Raw genomic sequence first — 19,768 nt, forward strand, 5'->3', positions numbered from 1 at the left:
TTTGCAAAAATCTTATAATCTGTGTTTAAAAGAGATATAGTACAAAAAGATTTAAATCGTTGGCAAAAATTACAACTATCGTTGCTGGGGAGAATTTCAGCAGTAAAAATGAATGTTCTACCAAAGTTTCTTTTTTTGTTTCAGATGATACCTATTTTAAAAAAGGATGCTAATTTGGATGAGTGGCAGAAAGGTATCAATAAATTTATCTGGGGTGGGAAGAAATCAAGGGTAAAGTTTAAGATTTTACAAGACACTCAAGAAAGAGGTGGACTTAAAGCACCTAATTTGAAATTATATTATGATGCAGCCACTTTAACTTTAGTAAGTGATTGGCTTAATTTAACAAATAAAAATATTCTTGGTCTTGAAGGTTTGGATTTATTATATGGTTGGCATGCATATTTAATTTTTGATAAGAAAGTAGATCTGGTTTTTAAGTCACACATTTTAAGAAATGCTTTACTTTGAGTCTGGAAGAAGTATTATTATAAGTTAAATTATAAAATACCCATTTGGGGGATTCCTGGACAAGCAATTCAGGGGGTTTCTAAGGGGGTGAATTTTGATAATATTTCTTATAAAGAATTACTTATTTGGTCGGGTACTGATTGGCAACTAAAGTCTTCAGATTTGTTAAGGCAAGAAAATATTTTACAATCATGGTTTCAATATTTGCAAATAGTGGAGAGGTGGACTTTAGATAAGAAAGTGGGAATCACTTTAGCAGATGAAAATTTGGTAATTAAGATTAAAGAACAGAAATATCCTCATATTAAAAGAATTTACAATGAGTTAATAGAACTGGATTCGGAAACAGAGTTAGTAAAAGATTGTATGATTAAATGGGCCCAGAATATTCAGGAACCGATTTCATTGGATTTATGGGAGTTAATCTGGATTAGAAATATTAAATTTACGCAGGCTCAAAATTTGAGGGAAAATTTTTATAAAATGTTTTATAGATAGCATCTGGATCCTAAAAAGTTGTCTTGTATGTACCTGAACCTGTTACAGACTATAATTCCTTCATTTCTTTTGCTTTATAATTTAAACAGTCCAATTGGCTTTGTTTATTTCAAAGCCACAGAGCCAAGTAATTGACTTATTACTGACATAGTGACAGGTGATATCTACTAAATTCAAATGAATTATTCAATGAAGTCAGTTGCTATCAGTTTTTTAAAGTAATAATCCCATGTGTGCTGGTAAAAGCAATTACCAGTTAAATGTTCATTCCTGAATATCTCAAAGCTGGGCTGAAAAAGTAGGGAATCTCAAATTATTTCTATGTATAAACAGTAGCTTTAATATATCTTTGGTCCATTTTATATCAGTGTACTTCACTTACAGAAAAAGCTCAAACATTTCATATAATTGGATGAATAATTACAAGAATTCACTGAAATGAATAAATAGTACACTTCAGTAAGAAGTTATTATGGATAACAGCATTAAGATATATATTCTAGAGCCAGAGACTTGACTGAAAGGGATTGTCCTGAAATAATGCCTTATAACATTTTATCAAGATTATGCTGGAATCAGGAATGAGGAGACAATAGTGGATCCTCCATTCAGGAGCTAGAACATATGTTCATACATATGTATCTATATGCATATGCAAAGCACACTTATTAATTACAGATTTCAGTATGAAGGTTCTGCACAGAGATTCTTCAATAAAAATATCAGCTAATAACATTAAATTTAGGACACACAGTTGGTACAAGAAGAGATGAAAGAACCAAGCAGGAAAAGCAATACAGACAGTTTTGTCACACTTTTTCACCAATACAACATACTTCAGTTCACATCTTATACCTTATTGTCTTGGGTTCTCCTCATAATTAAGATAATCTTAAAACTCTTGAAAACTCTGAGAAATTTAAAATATATGCATTATATAAATATATACAAACAAGTCTATGTAAATTACTCATCTTAAAACAGCCCCATTTTCCTTTCTTTCTCCCTCCAAAAAACCAAATTCCAGTTCATTTTCCAAATCAAATATTTCCCAAAACAGGCTAGATAACACATCAATGCCCATTTATGTAAAGCAAATACCAATTACAACAATAACAGCAAAACAAGACTGAATGCTACAACCAATGCATCTATTGGTTATATTATTATGGAAATTAAATGGAGAATTGTTTAGTTTTGATTAGAATCTGGTTCTGGAAAAGTTTATAGGTATTATAAGATATGCATCAGAATTTGTGGGCAAATTGCCATATTTCACTGCTCTGGGGTATTTCAGGTTAGGTTTTGAAGTAAGCCTTTTAGAAATGAGTTAATATCTATGTTGCAAATATCAAATATCATTTGTTCAAAATCTTAAATCTCTGAAAGTGCTTCACCGATTGCTTTGAAATTTTGACACAACGTTGCATTCGAATACATGTGTGTTTTTATATACCTATATTATATAGATGTCACACATGTGACAGGTAAAAACATGCTTTTTTGAAAAACAGATAAAAACATGCTTTTTTGAAAAACAGCGCCATCTGTTGGACATAATCTCTATATCTGCACACACAATGGAACAACAAAAAATATTGTATACCCACAAGCATTGTGAAATTAAACATATTACAAATGTGCGCTTTCTCTTTTCTTTCTTTTCCATTTAACCAGACTGAGCCACAGCAACCGTAGAGCTAGTTCTGAAATAATTATTTAGAGTCAGGGAGAGCTAAGTGTTTCAGAACAAGCATAGTAGAAATATTTATCCTGCATCAAATTAAATGTGGATGTTAATACAGATTTTTTTCTGTATCTGTATGGATACAGAAGATTTGCTATAGCCAAGCACTAGTACTGTTAAGACATTAAATATAGGTATGAAAGAAAGCACATGGGTTATGTTGTATAAAAACAGATTTGTTTTCTTTAGAGAATATAGGTTGGTATCTTTTATTTTCAATCATGAATCGTCTTTTCATGCAAACTCTACACTCTTATCCACACATGAGAATTCAAGGAATTACTCTGCTAATTAAGAGGAACTAATGTTAAGAGGTAATAATGTTAACAGATTATTTTTAACTCACTTTTAGTCTTCATAATAGTAGGGTTTTTTTTTTTACAGGTATGAGAAATTTATTTCACAAGTCTTATTCAAAATTGCACAAATTCATTTAGGCTAAAAAAAATCCTAGCAATATAATTATATATTCCTTGGTTTAATCAAATGTTGGATAATATTCTGAGATTAAGTTTTCATTTAACATTTACAAATATTTTATTAGCACTAATGCTGTATGTTAACACAGATCTTTCTTAGGACTGCTTTTGCTTTGCAGTGTCCAGTAACAATCAATATTGTAATTCCAGTCATATTCGAACAGTGAAGATTGTAAATCTCCCTTGGAATGCTATGATAAGAGAGCGCTGTTTGAAATATATTCTAATTTTGATATAAATTCAGAGTTCATTAACATATAATAGCAAGTGTTGCTTGAAAAATCATGCTGACTAGTTGAATAAAAGTCAATTGATCCTAGTCACAATTTTATTAAGAATTTCTTGCATTGTGAAACCAACCTATCAGATGCAAACACAGAATACAATATATCCTCTATCAGAACTATGCAGTGCTTTAGCATCAGTACCAAAAAACTGCTCCACAGTGTTTGGTGGCACAAATGTTGTCTTCAACTTTTTAAACCAGCTGCATTTTTTTCCAGGATTGTATATCTGTCTTTTTCTTGAAACATATTTGTCTGCTCTTAAGAATTTTATACAGTTAGTACATTTGCACCATATGCCCAGAGTAAAAAAATTCAAATCAAATTTAAGTGCCTCACAGCTCCAGTTTTATATTTCTGAAATGTCTGCAGAGTCAATCAACCCAGGCCATTTAAAAAAACTTTGCTGAACAGGAATAGTTGTAATGGGGAAATGTTTAGACAAATCATTCTTAATCTGAATTTTCTAATGTATTATGCTACAATTCCCAGAATTCATAGTTAACAACATTCCCTACTTTAATCCAACAAATTTGAGAGTGCCAAATTGAGAAAAGCTATCTTAGGATTTTCCAGTGAATTTATACTAGAATCAGGACAAAGAACTGATATCTATGCCCCTATTCCCTTAAGCAGATTAAAGCATGAGCAAACAAACAGGAACATTTTGTAGCAGCCAAGAGATACTCTGGAGATATTGCATCTCAGTCTGTTGATCATGATCATCGTGTGATTTTAATCTTTGGTATGGATACTAAGTGGCCCAAAAGAGAAGGGCTTGCAGAGGTTTCAAATGGGGCATCTGTAAACATAGATTTGACTTTTGTCCATCACAGCCTTCCCCTTCAAGGAAAGCAGATGCCCAAACAGAGCAGTACTAACCAATTTTCTAACAGGTATGCATTTGACCAGATCTGTCCTAACCTTAAGTTGTCTTCTTTCAAAACCATATCATGCTGAAAATCCTGTGCTTTCAATAAAATCCTGTTGCTTATTCTACAGAATGAATGTGGAATGGATGAGATAATGGGAAATAAGCGTTGCTTTTCTCAAAATAAGAATCAAAGCTATACCATTCCTTCCCTGCACGTATAGCTAAAAATATATATTCTATTGAGAAATGTAGGTAAATGCTAAATATTGAAAGTAACTGACCTTACCCTAAGCCGTGTGCCTATGACTGAATTAAAGTTTTACTATATCAAAATAGAGAAAAAAATATTAATTATAATAGAATTACAACATATTTTAGTAATAATCTTCCCAATTAAAAATGTTTTGATTCACCATGACATGAATTATTTTCATTCCCACTTCAACTGAACATATAGTACTTTTACTTTGCATAGAAAATCCAAGAAAAGAAGTGTCTACATGAGCACTTTTTTAAATATACTGTCTATATAGTGTATTTACTGATCTGACTGAACTCTGGAGTTAGAAGCATGCAATGAAAACACTACACACTGTCTTGTTTAAGCCAAAATTAGCTGTCAGTTTCCCCATGGACATTTTCCATGTGTACTTTGAGGTAGTCATTTCTTGTAAACTTTTTGTGGCATAGCTGGCATTCAGCCATGGGCCGATTGGGATTGTGAGTCAGCTTGTGCCGGATTAGCATTTTCTTGAGGCTGAATGACAAATCGCAAACCTAAAATGGAGGGGTAAAAAAAAAGGAGCAAAAATCAAAACAAAATCATTAATTGCTAAACACTCATATATAGATCTACCAGTACCTAACATTATGAGTAATGCTGAATAACCAAATGACCATCTTTTATGTCATTACTGAAATTGAGACATTTTAAATTGTTTTCATCTAAGGATTTCTAGCTAGACTGATGTAAACTGCAACTTTTACATATACATTTGATTTAATTTATTATGTTATACAAGGCAGTCCGTTACCAAATAAATACACATAAAATAAAAATGAACAATTCACCAATCAAAAAAAGAAAAAAAACTGGAACACAACAAATAACAACACCGAAAAACAAAGTCTGTAATTACAAACATACTCCAAATTCATTTGATTTTATAAATCTCTGAAAAAGGAAACCTGTTTCACTAAAATCTTACAGCTAGTAATTCATGTTCATTTATATTAACCAAAAATTTCATGCAAGGAAGTGAAGAGAGATGACTTCTCCCATTGCTAAAGAAGGAAGGAAATCTTTTTCTGACATGAAAATATAGACTATAAACATCACTTGATTTTGGGGCTGCCATCAAGATCTTGTCCTCCTGTCTGAAGGCTTTCAGAGGCTGAATGAAGAAAAACAAGTTTTGGTTTAACCCCGGTAAGATCACATGCCTATGGATTGTGGGGGGGGGGGCAGCTCCTGGTATAGGATTTTCTATTTTTTAGTTCTGGAGGGGAAAGCACTTCTTAGGGGGTCTTCTTGGACTCTCAATTCCTGCTTAAATGAGCAGGCAGCAGCCATGCCGAAGGACCTTCATGCAAATCCATTTGTGATCATTCTGGATGAGGAAGCCCCCATTCATGATCAAGAACTGATCTGGGAAACTTTGAGGCATGAAAATAATTAGTTCAGTTAATCACAGTGATTCTATGATTTAATATTTAATTCCATACTTTATCCTACTATCTTTTGAGATTAAAAAGATTTTCACATGGTACAGAAGTAGTGAGGTAGAAGTACTATTAAACATATTGACTGAAGCTAAAATTAAGAACTTGATTAAAAAAAATTAAAAACTTGTACCTAACACTGGATGCCAAGATATAGATTTTAGAAAATTGTTCCCCTAAAGATGTAAAAGAGAGGCATTTGTTTCTAGCACACAGGTATTCCTCAACATAACGACTATTCATTCAACAACTATTCAAAATTATGATGGTGCTGAATGAAAGAAGTTATGATCTGCATCTGAAGTTACAGTTGTTGCTGTATCCCCACAGTCACATGATCACAATTCAAATGCTTGGCAATCAGCCTGTCCTTATGATTGACCAGAGACACTGTAACTGTCTCCCCTTACCTGTAACTGTCCCCCCTTGCCTATCAGTCCCTAGGGCCTGATTCCTGCCTGGCTGGGTCCACAGGATTTGGTCCTTCTTCAACCCAGTGAAGACACACACTCTTGGGCCTCCTCTCTGCCCTGTCATGCCTTTCTTCACTTACCTCTTCCAAAGATTGTTTTTCTGAAAGAGAATCAGCCAAAGTGCTGCACAGCCTTCCTATACAAAATGATGCCCAATTCCAAGAAGGAAAGAAACAACTTCTGTATAAAAAGGCTACATGGTGCATTAGCTAAGGCAATTTTCAGAAATCCGCCTTTCCAAAAGAAAATAAACCAATATGATGCATGGCCTTTTATAGAGGCCACCTTGGGCCATTGTGGAAGTGGATATCATTTTCATAATCTCTCAGAATCTCTTTTTTAGGAGATTGTGAGAATGGTGCCCACTTCTGGGATGGCTCGAGGTGGCTTCTGCAGGAAAGCTGCATGTTGCAGTGAGTGGGTGTTCTTTTGAAAAGGCAATCTTCAAAAGAGGCAAGTAGAGCAAAACCTGACAGTGAGGAGACTCCAAAATGTGGGAACCAGTGAGAACAAGTTATGCAAGGAATACCTCAGAGATGTTGTCTGAGCCTGCACCAGGCTTCCCAGGGCCTCCCTTAAGCTCTGAGGCATTCTATGCTCAGTTTAATGATGCACATGTTCATTTAACAATCACAACAAATAGAGCCAGGACTGTGGTCATTAAGTAAGGCAATCATGTGAATGCCTTGCTTAAGGACTTACAACCATAATTATGGGCCCAATTGTGGCTGTAAATAAAGGACTGCCTTATAAACATAAATGTATGAACATTAAGGTAGTTCTGCAATACACAATGAGCAATTTTGCATAATGTAATTTCCTGTTCTATATCTGAAACATAAATACAAATACAGATCTGATTTCATTAGCCAAACCTCAAAATTATTGTGTTCTTTAATTCAATGAGATTCTTCTTGATGATTTTTTTTAAATTGATGATTCTGTAGCACAGGGGTCCCCAAGCCATAGGCCACGGCCCACTACCGGGCCTTAAGCCTTTCGGAACTGGGCAGCAGAAGTGTGCACGAGATCCATTTGTCCGAGTGGTGTGTGCGTGTGCCTGCACACATGCAGAACCATCCCCTGCCAGTCCGCAAAGCCAAAAGGTTGAGGAACTCTGCTGTAGTGCTTATAATTTTTACAGGGACAGATTACTAGCCCTAAATAAAATCTGATCCTCATCATCTATATCACTGAATCTTAAATTCCCATTTGCTTGCCTCTATAGTGATCCCAACAGCTATTTATGCCAGCGAAACGTGGAAGGCATCAGCAGTATTAACAAGAGACTTGACATCTTCCAATAAAGATGCCTTCGCCGAATCCTAAATTTCACTATTTCGACCATATTACTAACAAAAAAGTGCTCCAAAAGAATGTCTCTTGTAAATTACATAAATTGTCACATGTGGAAGAGTCCAACTCACACATCATAATCTCTGCATGGAGAACATTCCCAAGATGGCAATGAATGGACCCCCCCAGATGCCAAATGACCACGAGGTTGCCCTTGAAATATATGGTGAAGTAAAATCATGGAAGACTTAAAGATCTAAACATCACATGTGAAGAGGCTGAAGTACCCACTCAAAACCAAAATTGTTGGAGATCCCTTTCTCCCCAATATTCTACATGGCATGGGAGGATCTAATGCTAAAAAAATAATAATTCAGTGATGGATGACTATTATATAAACAAATACAGACCAATATATATCACCTTCAGCCATATATAGGTTCAGAAACTGGGTGTATATTAATCTGTTTAATATTAGGAATATGTCATCTTCCCAATGTTGATATTTTCAATATAGTCGAATGTACCATGTGAACGATTAGACCATACTGATTTCCATACATAAATGGAAACTCTTAAATTTCCCTTTTATTAAAATCATGAAGCTATAACTCCTACAAATAAATATACAAAATTCAGTAAATATTACACAATCATATTTGCATATATATGTATGTATGAACATCACAGATGCCTCATTTATTTTACTGGAAATCATTTAAGAATGCCATTCCAGCAGATGGTTTTGTCAAATTCTGCTACTAGTAAGCAGTCTTTAATGACTTTCAATCACACAGTGATAACAGTTTAACAATAATGCATTATCTTTTCAAAACAGGAAGAATAAACTCCTTGCAGATGCACACAATGCCTATTCCTTAGTGAGTGATAAATTCTTCTTAATATACTATGATTGTAACATTTCAAAAGCTTGCAAATAAATAAACTTTGCCAAGGTTAAAACAAAACAAAAAAGCAGCATGAAGAGACTGTAAAATCTCTGTACTCCTAAAACTCTCATGTTTGTAACCTTACATTGGGTGAAACGATCACCATAGGCCAATAGTTTTAATGATACTGCCTCTTGCTCCTCTAACAGCTCTCTGAAATTCTTTCTTATATTCATTCTTGAGATATTTGCCATTTCTTTTCTTCTTTATATTTTCCAGTTTGAACTGGCATCCAGTTTGTTTTCTTCTTTCCTTTGCTGTTTAGTAGTCTTTTTTCATATTCATCCTAAACAATTTTGATTTCATTTCACAGTTCTTTTTGTTCCTTTGGCTTCCTATCAATGAGACTCAGGACTGAATCAGAAAGTGATACTGATAGAAGAGAATATTTGTAGCTTAGTGTTGAACTGTAAGGTCTTTGGTGCTCTCTTAATTAATTAACTCCTTAATTTTTTAACACATGGACAAAATCCACCATAGTTTCAACTGGAAACTGTGAGCATCCTAGATTAAGCCAACTCCAAAAATGCCAAAGAATTGCTGGAGGCCTGGCATTCAGATAAAACAGCCATCAACAGACACATAGAAGTAAACAACATCTACATATCATGGAAAAAAGACAATCAAACGGTTGAAAAGGCCAAAACATCTCCTCACCAACAACACCCAAGTAAGCAGAGATTAACACTAGACCAACAATCAAGAAGCAAACAATATCCCAATCAAGGAACTACCAACAAAGACAAAAAGCTAACAATAAAAAAAACTCTAATCAATGAGCCACCAAGAACATTCCCATTCATACGGACAGGGCAAGCCATTGGTATATAAAAATAAGAGTAAATCATACCCCCTTCTAGCACTGATCATGTTACCTAGTTTGGTAATGAAATGTCTGCAAGAAAACCATCAAACTCCGAAAACACCAAGGACTCCTCAGAAAATGATTCCTGATATTGTCCTTGAAATTAGTCCATATATCCTTAAGATCATATTGCAAAAAAATGGTTTGCTTTCTATTTTGGCTTGAGGTTAACTTGAAACCTGAACATGAGCAGTCTGTGATCTGTTCCACAGTCAATCTTTACGGAGCTATTCAGAGACGTCAGCGAAGACCTCAAAGAAAACATCCTGAAGCCAGTAGGAAAAAACAGATGCTGAATATGTATTGAAGTCAAAGTGAAAAAGTATGAGAAAAGGACTGTCTTCCCCCAACTCCATGTGATGTAAGAGGGTGGAGGAGAAACCATGGATAAGCTTGCAAGATTCTGCCACTATAGCCTCTTAATAAAATATAGTTCTTATCTTCCTGTGAAGCTAGTTTCCTGATTTGGTCTATGTTGCAGGGTTGACACAGCCTTTAGCAATGTCTTTGTTGTTTTGACTGAACTCTTCCACCTCATTCTACCAATATTAAAGTCAGTTTGATATCTATGTACTCTTGTATATATATAGAGAGAGAGATGTACTCTTGTATATAGATAGATAGATAGATAGATAGATAGATAGATAGATAGATAGATAGATAGATAGATAGATAGATAGATATTGTTTTGGTCACTGAAAGACTGTTTAGCAATGAGGTAATCATTGGATTAGCAAAAAATAAGTGATTACTTCATTTTGGTTCCCTAGACCAGAGTTGGAGCAGTGTAAATTCCACAACTTCCCATATATATTGTGATGTCCCATGCAGATATAATGTAAAAATAGTAGAACTTGCATCGTAACACTGTTTCATTGTTTTAACAAAATCAAGAGACTCTGCAGTTGCCTCTTATTTGGATAAAGGTTTGTAAACCCCACAGTTGGTCATTCTCTGAATGAGGTTAATTTAACTCTCTATGGCAGTGATGGCAAACCTGTTAGACACCGAGTGCCCAAAAAAACATCCCACCCCTGCTCGCTCTGCCCCCTGCCCCACCCACCCACAGGGCCACCTACCGCTTCCATGACCTGCCACAGATCGCCCAGGTGGCCTGCAGCACCATGGCAGCCAAGCCCTCTACCCGCACCATAATCTGCAATGGGGTGCGAGGGCAGAGTCTTGTCCCTGCTGCCCGTTTACCATGTCTTTGGCCGCACTTCTCAGTGTGGGCTATGCCTGGGGGTGACTCTCCTCTGGGGGGGGCTGCTGGTGAGGAGGGGCCACAGGAGAAAGCAGGGCTGGGGCAACAGTGCGCTTGCCCGCAGAGAGGGCTCTGAGTGCCGCCTCTGGCACCCGTGCCATAGGTTCGTCACCACTGCTCTATGGGATTAGTCTATTTAGATTAAAGCTAGTATTCTCGAAGAACCCAACTGAGGCCAATACGCCACTGAAGTTTCTTTAAGATGCTTACCTTCCCTTAAAGATATTTTGGGAACAGAGTTTATTTTCTTTGGTAGAGTGTTCCATGGAGCATTATTTATAATGAATAATATTATTTATTTATTTATTTATTTATTTATGAGACTTATATACTGCTTTAAGTGCAAGCACTCTCTAAGCGGTGTACACCAGTAAGCAATGTATATATATATTTACATTGCCCCCAACAATCTGGGTCCTCATTTTACCTACCTCGGAAGGATGGAAGGCTGAGTACCTACCTCGGAAGGATGGAAGGCTGAGTCAACCTTGAGCCGGTGAGATTTGAACCACTAACCTGCTGAACACAGTCAGCTAAAGTGGCCTGCAGTACTGCACTCTAACTGCTGCGCCGCCTCGGCTCATTAGTAAAAGCATGTGAGCCATAGTGCTTTGTAGTGATTTTTAACTTGTGTGCAAGATTTTGGCAGACGTGAGACCCAGTTTTTCAGCTCTTTTTTAATATAAAAAAGCAGACAATGTAATGTGCCAAATTAATAGTATAAAATGTATGTACCTTTATGTACCTCTAATTCCTGAGGACTCCCTCATAATAAAAATTATGCTTTTTGACAAAGGAAAAATGGTTTCCTTAGAAAGTAAGAAATGAACAGGATGTAGAAAGAAAGTCTTCCCCTTTATATGTATGGCATTCATAAGAAAAGGTTGGAAACTGATTTATTTTTATAAATACAAACATATATACTGTATTGGTGCTATAATTAAGGTGGGGCTGGCTTGTACTCATTTTGTTCTTTAAATAAGACTAAGAACTAAGTCTGTCTGTCTGTCTGTCTGTCTATCTATCTATCTATCATCTATCTATCTATCATTACCTAGCAATTACCCTAATAAAGTGGGCCATCAGAATATCTGTAAAACATCAAAGAATACTGTTATTTTTTGCTACAAAAGATTATCAATTAAAAATGCTCAAAGAGCCTAAGAATTATAGGCCAATTTCATTATTGAATGTTGATTATAAGATATTTACAAAAATTTTGGCAAATAGACTAATGCCAGGTTATGAAAGACTTGATTCATAGTGATCAAGCAGGATTTATAACAGGGAGATACATGACACATAATGTTAGACAAATTATTAATTTAATTGAGTACTTGGATAAGAATAATCAGATTCCTGTGGCTTTTATCTTTTTGGACGCTGAAAAAGCTTTTGATCAATTGGACTGGCAATTTTTATTCTCTTTGGTAGAGAAAATGAATTTTGGGGATAATTTCTTACATGCACTTAAAGCTATATATCAGCAGCAATCTGCACAAATTGTTGTAAATGGGGGATTGACTGAGAATTTTAATATTCAAAAAGGGACAAGACAAGGATTATCCCCATTGTTATTTGTTTTAACATTGGAAATTTTATTGATTCAGATTCGGGAATCAAAGTTAATTAAGGGTGTAAAGGTAAGGAAGAATGAGTATAAATTGCGGGCATTTGCGGATGATTTGGTTTTAATTTTGGAACAACCGAATCAGGCGATTGATGGTTTATTAGAACTTATAACACAGTATGGGAATGTTTCTGGTTTTAAAGTTAATAATTATAAGACTAAGATATTATCTAAGAATATGTCAGTTAAAGATAGGGAAAGTTTGATTAAAGCCACAGGTTTTCAGATGGTAAAAAAGGTTAAATATTTGGGAGTATATCTAACTGCTTCAAATGGAAAATTGTATAAGAACAATTATGAACCACTATGGGCAAAAGTCCAAAAGGATTTAAGAGATTGGAAAAAATTGCAATTGTCATTGCTGTGGAGAATTTCAGCCGTAAAAATGAATGTTCTACCAAAGTTTCTTTTTTTGTTTCAGATGATACCTATTCTTTAAAAAGAGGCAAATTTGGAGGAATGGCAAAAGGGTATCAATAATTTTATATGGGCCGGGAAGAAACCAAGGGTTAAATTTAAGATATTACAGGATGCTCGAGAAAGAGGGGGACTTAAGGCACCTAATTTGAAATTATATTATGATGCAGCCGCCCTAACTTGGTTAAGTGATTGGCTTAATTTAACAAATATGGATATTCTTTTTTTGGAAGGTTGGGATTTAATATATGGTTGGCATGCATATTTAATTTTTAATAAGAAAGTTGATCGGACTTTTAAATCACATATTTTGAGGAATGCCTTACTTCGTGTTTGGAAGAAGTATTATTATAGATTAAATTATAAAATACCTATCTGGGGGATTCCCAGACATGCAATTGAGGGAACTTCTAAGGGGAAAAATTTTGACAAAATCTTGTATAAAGAATTGTTAATTCGCTCTGGTTCGAATTGGCATTTGAAATCCCTAGATGTACTAAGGCAGCAAAATATTCTACAGTCATGGTTTCAATATTTACAAATAATGGATAGATGGACTGTAGACAAGAAAGAGGGAATAACACTAGAAGAAAGACAATTGGTTATTCAGATTAAAAATCAAAGTCCGGCTCATATAAAAATAATATACAATGTTTTATTAGAGTTAGATTCGGAAACAGAATTGGTTAAAGACTGTATGATTAAATGGGCTCAGAATATACAGGAGCCGATCTCATTGGATTTATGGGAGACAATTTGGACAAGAAATGTTAAATTCACACAAGCTCAAAATTTGAGAGAAAATTTTTATAAAATGTTCTATAGATGGCACTTAGATCCTAAAAAATTATCTTGTATGTATTCCAATATACAGCCCAAATGTTGGAGATGTGGCAATAATGATGCGACATACTTTCATATTTGGTGGAATTGTAAAAAAGTAAAGGCTTTTTGGATTATGATTTGGTGGAACATTCAAAAGATTTTTAGAAAAAAGATAAAGTTTACTCCTCAACTATTTTTACTTGGTATTTTTGTTGACTTAAATGAAAAAGAAACTACTTTGATGTTGAATTTATTAACTGCAGCAAGGTTACTAGTAGGTTTATATTGGAAGAAAGATTCCTTGCCTACTTTAGAAGAATGGATATTTAAAGTATCTAGTTTTGCAGAAATGGCAAAAATTTCTGCTTATTTAAAGGATCATACACAAGAAAGATATATTATTGCATGGGGAAGGTGGATAGATTATATTCAGAAAAAGTATGGAATTAAAAAGTTTCATTTATTTTATGAATGAATTTTAAATATTATAGAGAATTGTTTTATAGGTTATGGAGTTAAAGGTTAATTATGATATATTTTTTCTCTTTTTTCTTTTCTTTTTTTTCTTTTTTCTTAATTATTATAATTTTTTTTATTATTATTAACCCTGTATTCTGCTCTGGGAAGTGAAGGGAGGGGGGTTGGGGGTGGGAGGGAGGGTAAGGGGTTTTTTTTTTTCTACTTTAAAATTTTATTGTATTTTTATAAATGATTGTATGTTTAAAAAATAAAAAAAACTTCAATAAAAAAATGCTCAAAGATAATACACGATAGATAGATAGATAGATAGAGAGAGAGAGAGAGAGAGAGAGAGAGCGATAATATGAATCTTTATTTGAGAATGAAAATTTTTATTCGTTTTAAAATATTTCAAAATCTCTGAAAAATCAGCTGATAAGAGTAGATTTAGATATAGCTGTTCAAGTTCTTTCAATTAAATTATACAAGTACAGCCCTGTACACACTTACCTGGGAGCAAGGCCAACAAGAATCAATAAATGTTCTGAATGGACAAACACAAGAATACTACTGTATATTTCATACATATTGCAAAATAATAATTATGTGTTCAGATTCACTCAACTCTTATAATGCCACTTATGTTCAATACAAAGTGAGATCTGTTTCAAATAATCTAAAATATCCAAATTCCATTTACTGTGGTGCAAACAATATTGCCATAAAATAAATATATGTAGCAGATTGTCCCTAGCATAACAAAAACAAACCAACCTTGAGCTAACATAATTAACCTCTTAATGCTGAATTAGTTGATCTTAAAAGGACTGCAAATCATGAAAGTTTATGGAACAATATCAAATGCTGCAGTTGCAGTGAAATATTTAGCAGAAGAAAATCCTAATGCTTTACAACTAAGAAGTCAGTAGTTTAGCATCCCAATTTAAAGGGAAATCTCTTTGGGATTCATTTGTAAATTAAACATAAGTAGATCAAAAGGAAACTTAACCCACATCACATTGGAATGGCTTCTCTCCTGTGTGTGTCCTCATGTGTTCATCCAGGCCACGTTTCTGACTGAAAGCCTTGTTGCACTCAGAACACTGGTAAGGCTTTTCCTGTAACACAGGAAGAAGAGATGGAGAGGAGGTGAGCCAATGCAGAACACAAGCTGTTAACAGAGCAGAATTCCACATAGGATCATGTATCTTTATATCTCAGCTCCAAGAGACATATGTCAGAACAAAGCTAATTAAAATAATTATTGAAAGATGAACTGAAAGTGGGTGGGAAAATTGTGGGCTGGTACCTTCTGCTTTAACATAGAGGTATTATTTTTCCCAGCCTTTTAGAAGCAGTGTTTTGAGGGGAAGGATCTGTGTCTGTTTTTCATAACCCCTGCTACAAACAACTAAATAACATGACATCTTTGGAAGCCTGATTTACAACATATTACATTTTGATCAAAGCCATTTTTAATCTTCTTAGCCATAAGACTAAGAATCACAAATACAATACCTTCCCCAAATACATATTTAAAAGGCAAATATCAGTGCTTGCACAGTGAAAAGGCATTGTGGAAAGTCTTTCAGATTGCAGATATCCTTATGCAAATAATAATAGAAATATCACGGAGAAAAATCACTCCAAGATGTCTAATGCTGGTTTTAAATTTATCAAGTACACTATAAAAAAGCTATGGATACACAGAGCATCAAAATTATATCTTGTGATCTCCAACGAGTCTTGCAAGTGGAACTCTTTTGCATGGTCAGTTTTCCTGTGAAATGTTTATCCCCTTTTGTGCATTTAAAATATTTATTTTATTTTAAGGAACAAACATAATAGGGCTCTTAATCAGGAAACCTGCCTTTTAAATATTCACATCAGTGAGTTCTTTTGTGTATGACTATGAATTGAAAAAATATTGCATGTCAGCCTCCTGTAATTTTTACAGAAGTATAGGTCTCAGCATATGAAAAAAGGAATTCACAACACACCCTTAATTTGTTTTGTATTGTACTTTATGAAAACCACATTTTGTAAGCCGTCTGAAAATCCATTTTATTATGTGCATGTAATGTTCAGTGGAAAGTTGAAAATAAATCAAAATAGTTCCATATCGGAAATATTGATAAATATAAATATTGTATAGGAAATACAGCTATGTAATTATTGATCATTACAAATATTTAATTTAGGGATCTTGGGCTGTCATTCAAACATGGTGTTCGGTTTATTCTCAATAATGATTTACCAGGTTTTTATACGTTATAAGTGATTAATAAAGAAATAACATTTGTAGGAGAAAGTCCTTGAATAAAATAATGACTTCACTTCCATTAAACATTCATGTAGCTGGGACAATGGAAAGAAAAAAAAGAAAAAAAACTTCAGTGGTGTTTGTAGTCATTGACGTCACTGGTCCTATGTTTACAATAATTAATTTGTCAGGGCTTGACGCTATGTGTGGTACTGACCCACTGGTAACTTGTGGAAGCAAAAAGAAATACTCCAACATTAAACACTTAGTGTAAAATTTCTGTGCTGCACACAATTATTTATTTATTATTATTTATTGATCTTAGTAGCTCTCAATTTCTACCTTGTGTTTCAATAGAGCATTAGCTCCCAGTCATGATGTTCTTAAAAATGTTTGATCAAAAACTTGCAACTGATCTAGAGTCCAGATTGTCCATTTTCTTAACTATTCCTTGTTTTATTATTGGTAGTTACTGATCTGTGAATAAACCAATTAGTCTCACAAAAGTGATAAAGATTCATCTTAGGTAGCCAGCTGTGTCTAGTGGTTAAGGCTCCAGGCTAAAAAGCAGGAGACCGTAAGGTCAAGTCCTGCCTTAGTCACAAAAGCTGGCTGGGTGATTTTGGGCCTGTCGCTCTCTCTCAGCCCAACCCACTTAACAGGGTGGTTGTTGTGGGGAAAATAGGAAGAAGAAGTTGTATTGTTTTCCACCTTCAGGGTATTTGTATAAATAATAAAGATGGGATAAAAAACAAATAAACTGTTAAATAGTGATTCTTGAAGGCATGGACCAGACCGATCTAATGCAACATGCTTTATTGCAAGAATAACAGAACTGAATTCAACCGACAACTGACATATATTTATACATGCCGCCACTAGGCGGTGACCAATCAGATTTAAAACTGGTTTACCCACTCAAATATGAACTTCAGTGTCCCTCCAAAACAGTTGGAGACACATTTAAACCTAAACACATTACGGTCAATAACAATACATAACATAAATCTTAGTTTCTTGTGGTCATACCTAGCACTGTGTTCAAATATGCAAACTAAATTCTGTTACCTTGAACCAATTATTGTCCCTTTGTGAGAAACAGAAACCATTTCATTATATAACCTATTGTGCAGAAACCATTTTATTAGAATAACTTTCTATTGTGCAAATAAAATAATAATTGGAAGATTTTTGCAAATAAAATATACACTCAAAATGTGCATTATCAACCAATTCAAGATGTTTAAAGCCCTTCACGGCATGGGACTAGGTTACTGGAGGAACCATCCTGTTCCAATGACATTGACCTGCCTCATTTGGTCAAGCAGTGAAGATAATTCAGCTGTCTAAGCACTAAGAAGAAGCCTTTTCCACGATCCCCCATGCCCTATGGAACATTTTGCTCCCAAAGAGCATCAAGACATGGGGTCTAAGAGTGATATGCAACCCCATGGGTGGTTGGTGACTTAAGAAGACTTCCTGTGCCTCTTTAAGTTTTTAATCTTTAAATTTCTCCCCTCTAATTTTAGGTTCTACCTCTGTTTTTAACTCTGTTTTGAATTTTTTTTACATTGCCATATTTTTTTATTTGCATACCTCCCAGAATCACTAAGCTGAGATAGACAGTGTATAAATTTGATAAATATATTGACAAGGACAACTACCCATAACCCAACCTATCTTTTCATTCAATAAATATAGTTAATATTTTACTTTGGAAGACTGCTACTTCTTTAATTTTATAGATATACCACAAACAAGTTGTCATTTACAAGCCCAGGAACCTTCAATGCCTGTGAAATATTTTTCCTTAATTTTCCAAATGACTGTTGATAATTAAACCATTTCCTCCCTTGTATTACTTTATCTTTTCATATTTATTTTGATTCCTTCAGTATCTTTCCCATCAAAATGACTTTAGTTGATTCTCAAAGTGCTCCTACAGCTTATATGTATCTTTGGTGTATATGTACAATAGCAGGGAACATATAACAACATTTTCATATTATGAATGTTCATTTTCCTGACAATATCTCCTGCTAATCATAGAAGTAGCACTGCTTATTTTTTTTATTTCCCTGCTTTTGTTTTTCTTCTGTGGAATAGTTTACCTGTGCTTACTATGAGAAAGTTAATTTATATTTTGCATAGTGTATAATCTTCTCAAGGAATCATTACAAATTTCAATCTTCATGGGTTTACTTGTAAGTATCCCACATCAAAACAGTCCTGTATGGGGAAAATAAAGTTGACATGATTATAACAAATAAACTGTTCCTGAAGAAAGAGGGAAAGCTGGATAAAGCAGCAGACAGAACTGACTTTGAAGAATTAAGCTCTAGAATCAGAACATGACAGGATCATACCCCACTGCTCCTACTAATGCATTTGTAGGTTTTCTCTCTGAGCTAGATCTTCACTGCTCATCCTCATAGAACATGGATGCTGTTGGGTTGAAAGCAAAAGGCAGAGAAGTAGTCAAGTACCAAGTTGTATGGTAAAGTGCTTTGCATAGCCAATCAGCTTAGGTAATATTGGTCTGAAACAGGCTAGTATCTACAAACAACACTAAGGTGCTAACGCTAAGAACTTTCAGCTATGAAACTCCACCAAAATACTCTTAGCACTGAAACAATTACTCTAATGCCCAGCATACAGTTACTATGACCTGGTACCACTTGCCAATTTGTGGATAAAACATATAAGGAACAGTTGCTGAAATTGGGTATGTCTAGTTTAACAAAGAGAAGGACCAGTGTTCCAATATCTCAGGGGCGGCCACAAAGAAGAGGGAGTCAAGCTATTTTCCAAAGCGCCTGAAGGCAGGACAAGAAGCAATGGGTGGAAACTAACCAAAGAGAGAAGCAACCTAGAACTAAGGAGAAACTTCCTGACAGTTAGAACAATTAACCAGTGGAACAACCTGCCTCCAGAAGTTTTTAAGAAGAAACTGGACAGCCATTTGTCCGAAACAGTATAGGGTTACCTGCCTGAGCAAGGGGTTGGACTTGATGACCTCCAAGGTCCCTTCCAACTTTATTATTATTATTATTATTATTATTATTATTATTATTATTATTATTATTATACATAATTGCAGAAAAATATCCCATGTTTAATCCTAGAATTTCAAATTAGGATTGCGGTATATTCTCAGGTATATTCATATTCATATTCAAAAACTAAAACCCAGATCATCGAGACTAAAGAATTTATTTAAAAATTTAGCTTCCGTCCGCGTCTGCTGACAT

At 34.5% G+C, this 19,768-nt stretch overlaps 1 protein-coding gene across 7 annotated transcripts in view; it reads right to left on the minus strand.

Moving 5' to 3' along the window:
• Nucleotides 1–19,768, minus strand: part of PRDM5 (PR/SET domain 5) — a 94,673-nt gene that overhangs the window by 11,167 nt on the left and 63,738 nt on the right. For 4 of the 7 annotated variants that reach the window (XM_039320162.1, XM_039320164.1, XM_039320163.1 and 1 more), the window contains 2 exons: nt 15,268–15,372; nt 2,547–5,130 (listed from right to left, as the gene is read on the minus strand). In XM_039320162.1, the coding sequence (XP_039176096.1) occupies nt 4,966–5,130; nt 15,268–15,372 (270 nt within the window). In that variant the 3' untranslated portion in view covers nt 2,547–4,965. Of the gene's footprint in view, nt 1–2,546; nt 5,131–15,267; nt 15,373–18,628; nt 18,747–19,768 lie in introns of those variants that run through there. The other 3 variants (XR_005553808.1, XM_039320161.1, XR_005553809.1) reach the window with 3 other exon arrangements.

Source organism: Crotalus tigris, unplaced genomic scaffold, assembly GCF_016545835.1.
Source record: "Crotalus tigris isolate CLP2741 ecotype Arizona unplaced genomic scaffold, ASM1654583v1 scf7180000023625.2024221, whole genome shotgun sequence".
In the NCBI taxonomy this organism is placed as follows: Eukaryota; Metazoa; Chordata; class Lepidosauria; order Squamata; family Viperidae; genus Crotalus; species Crotalus tigris.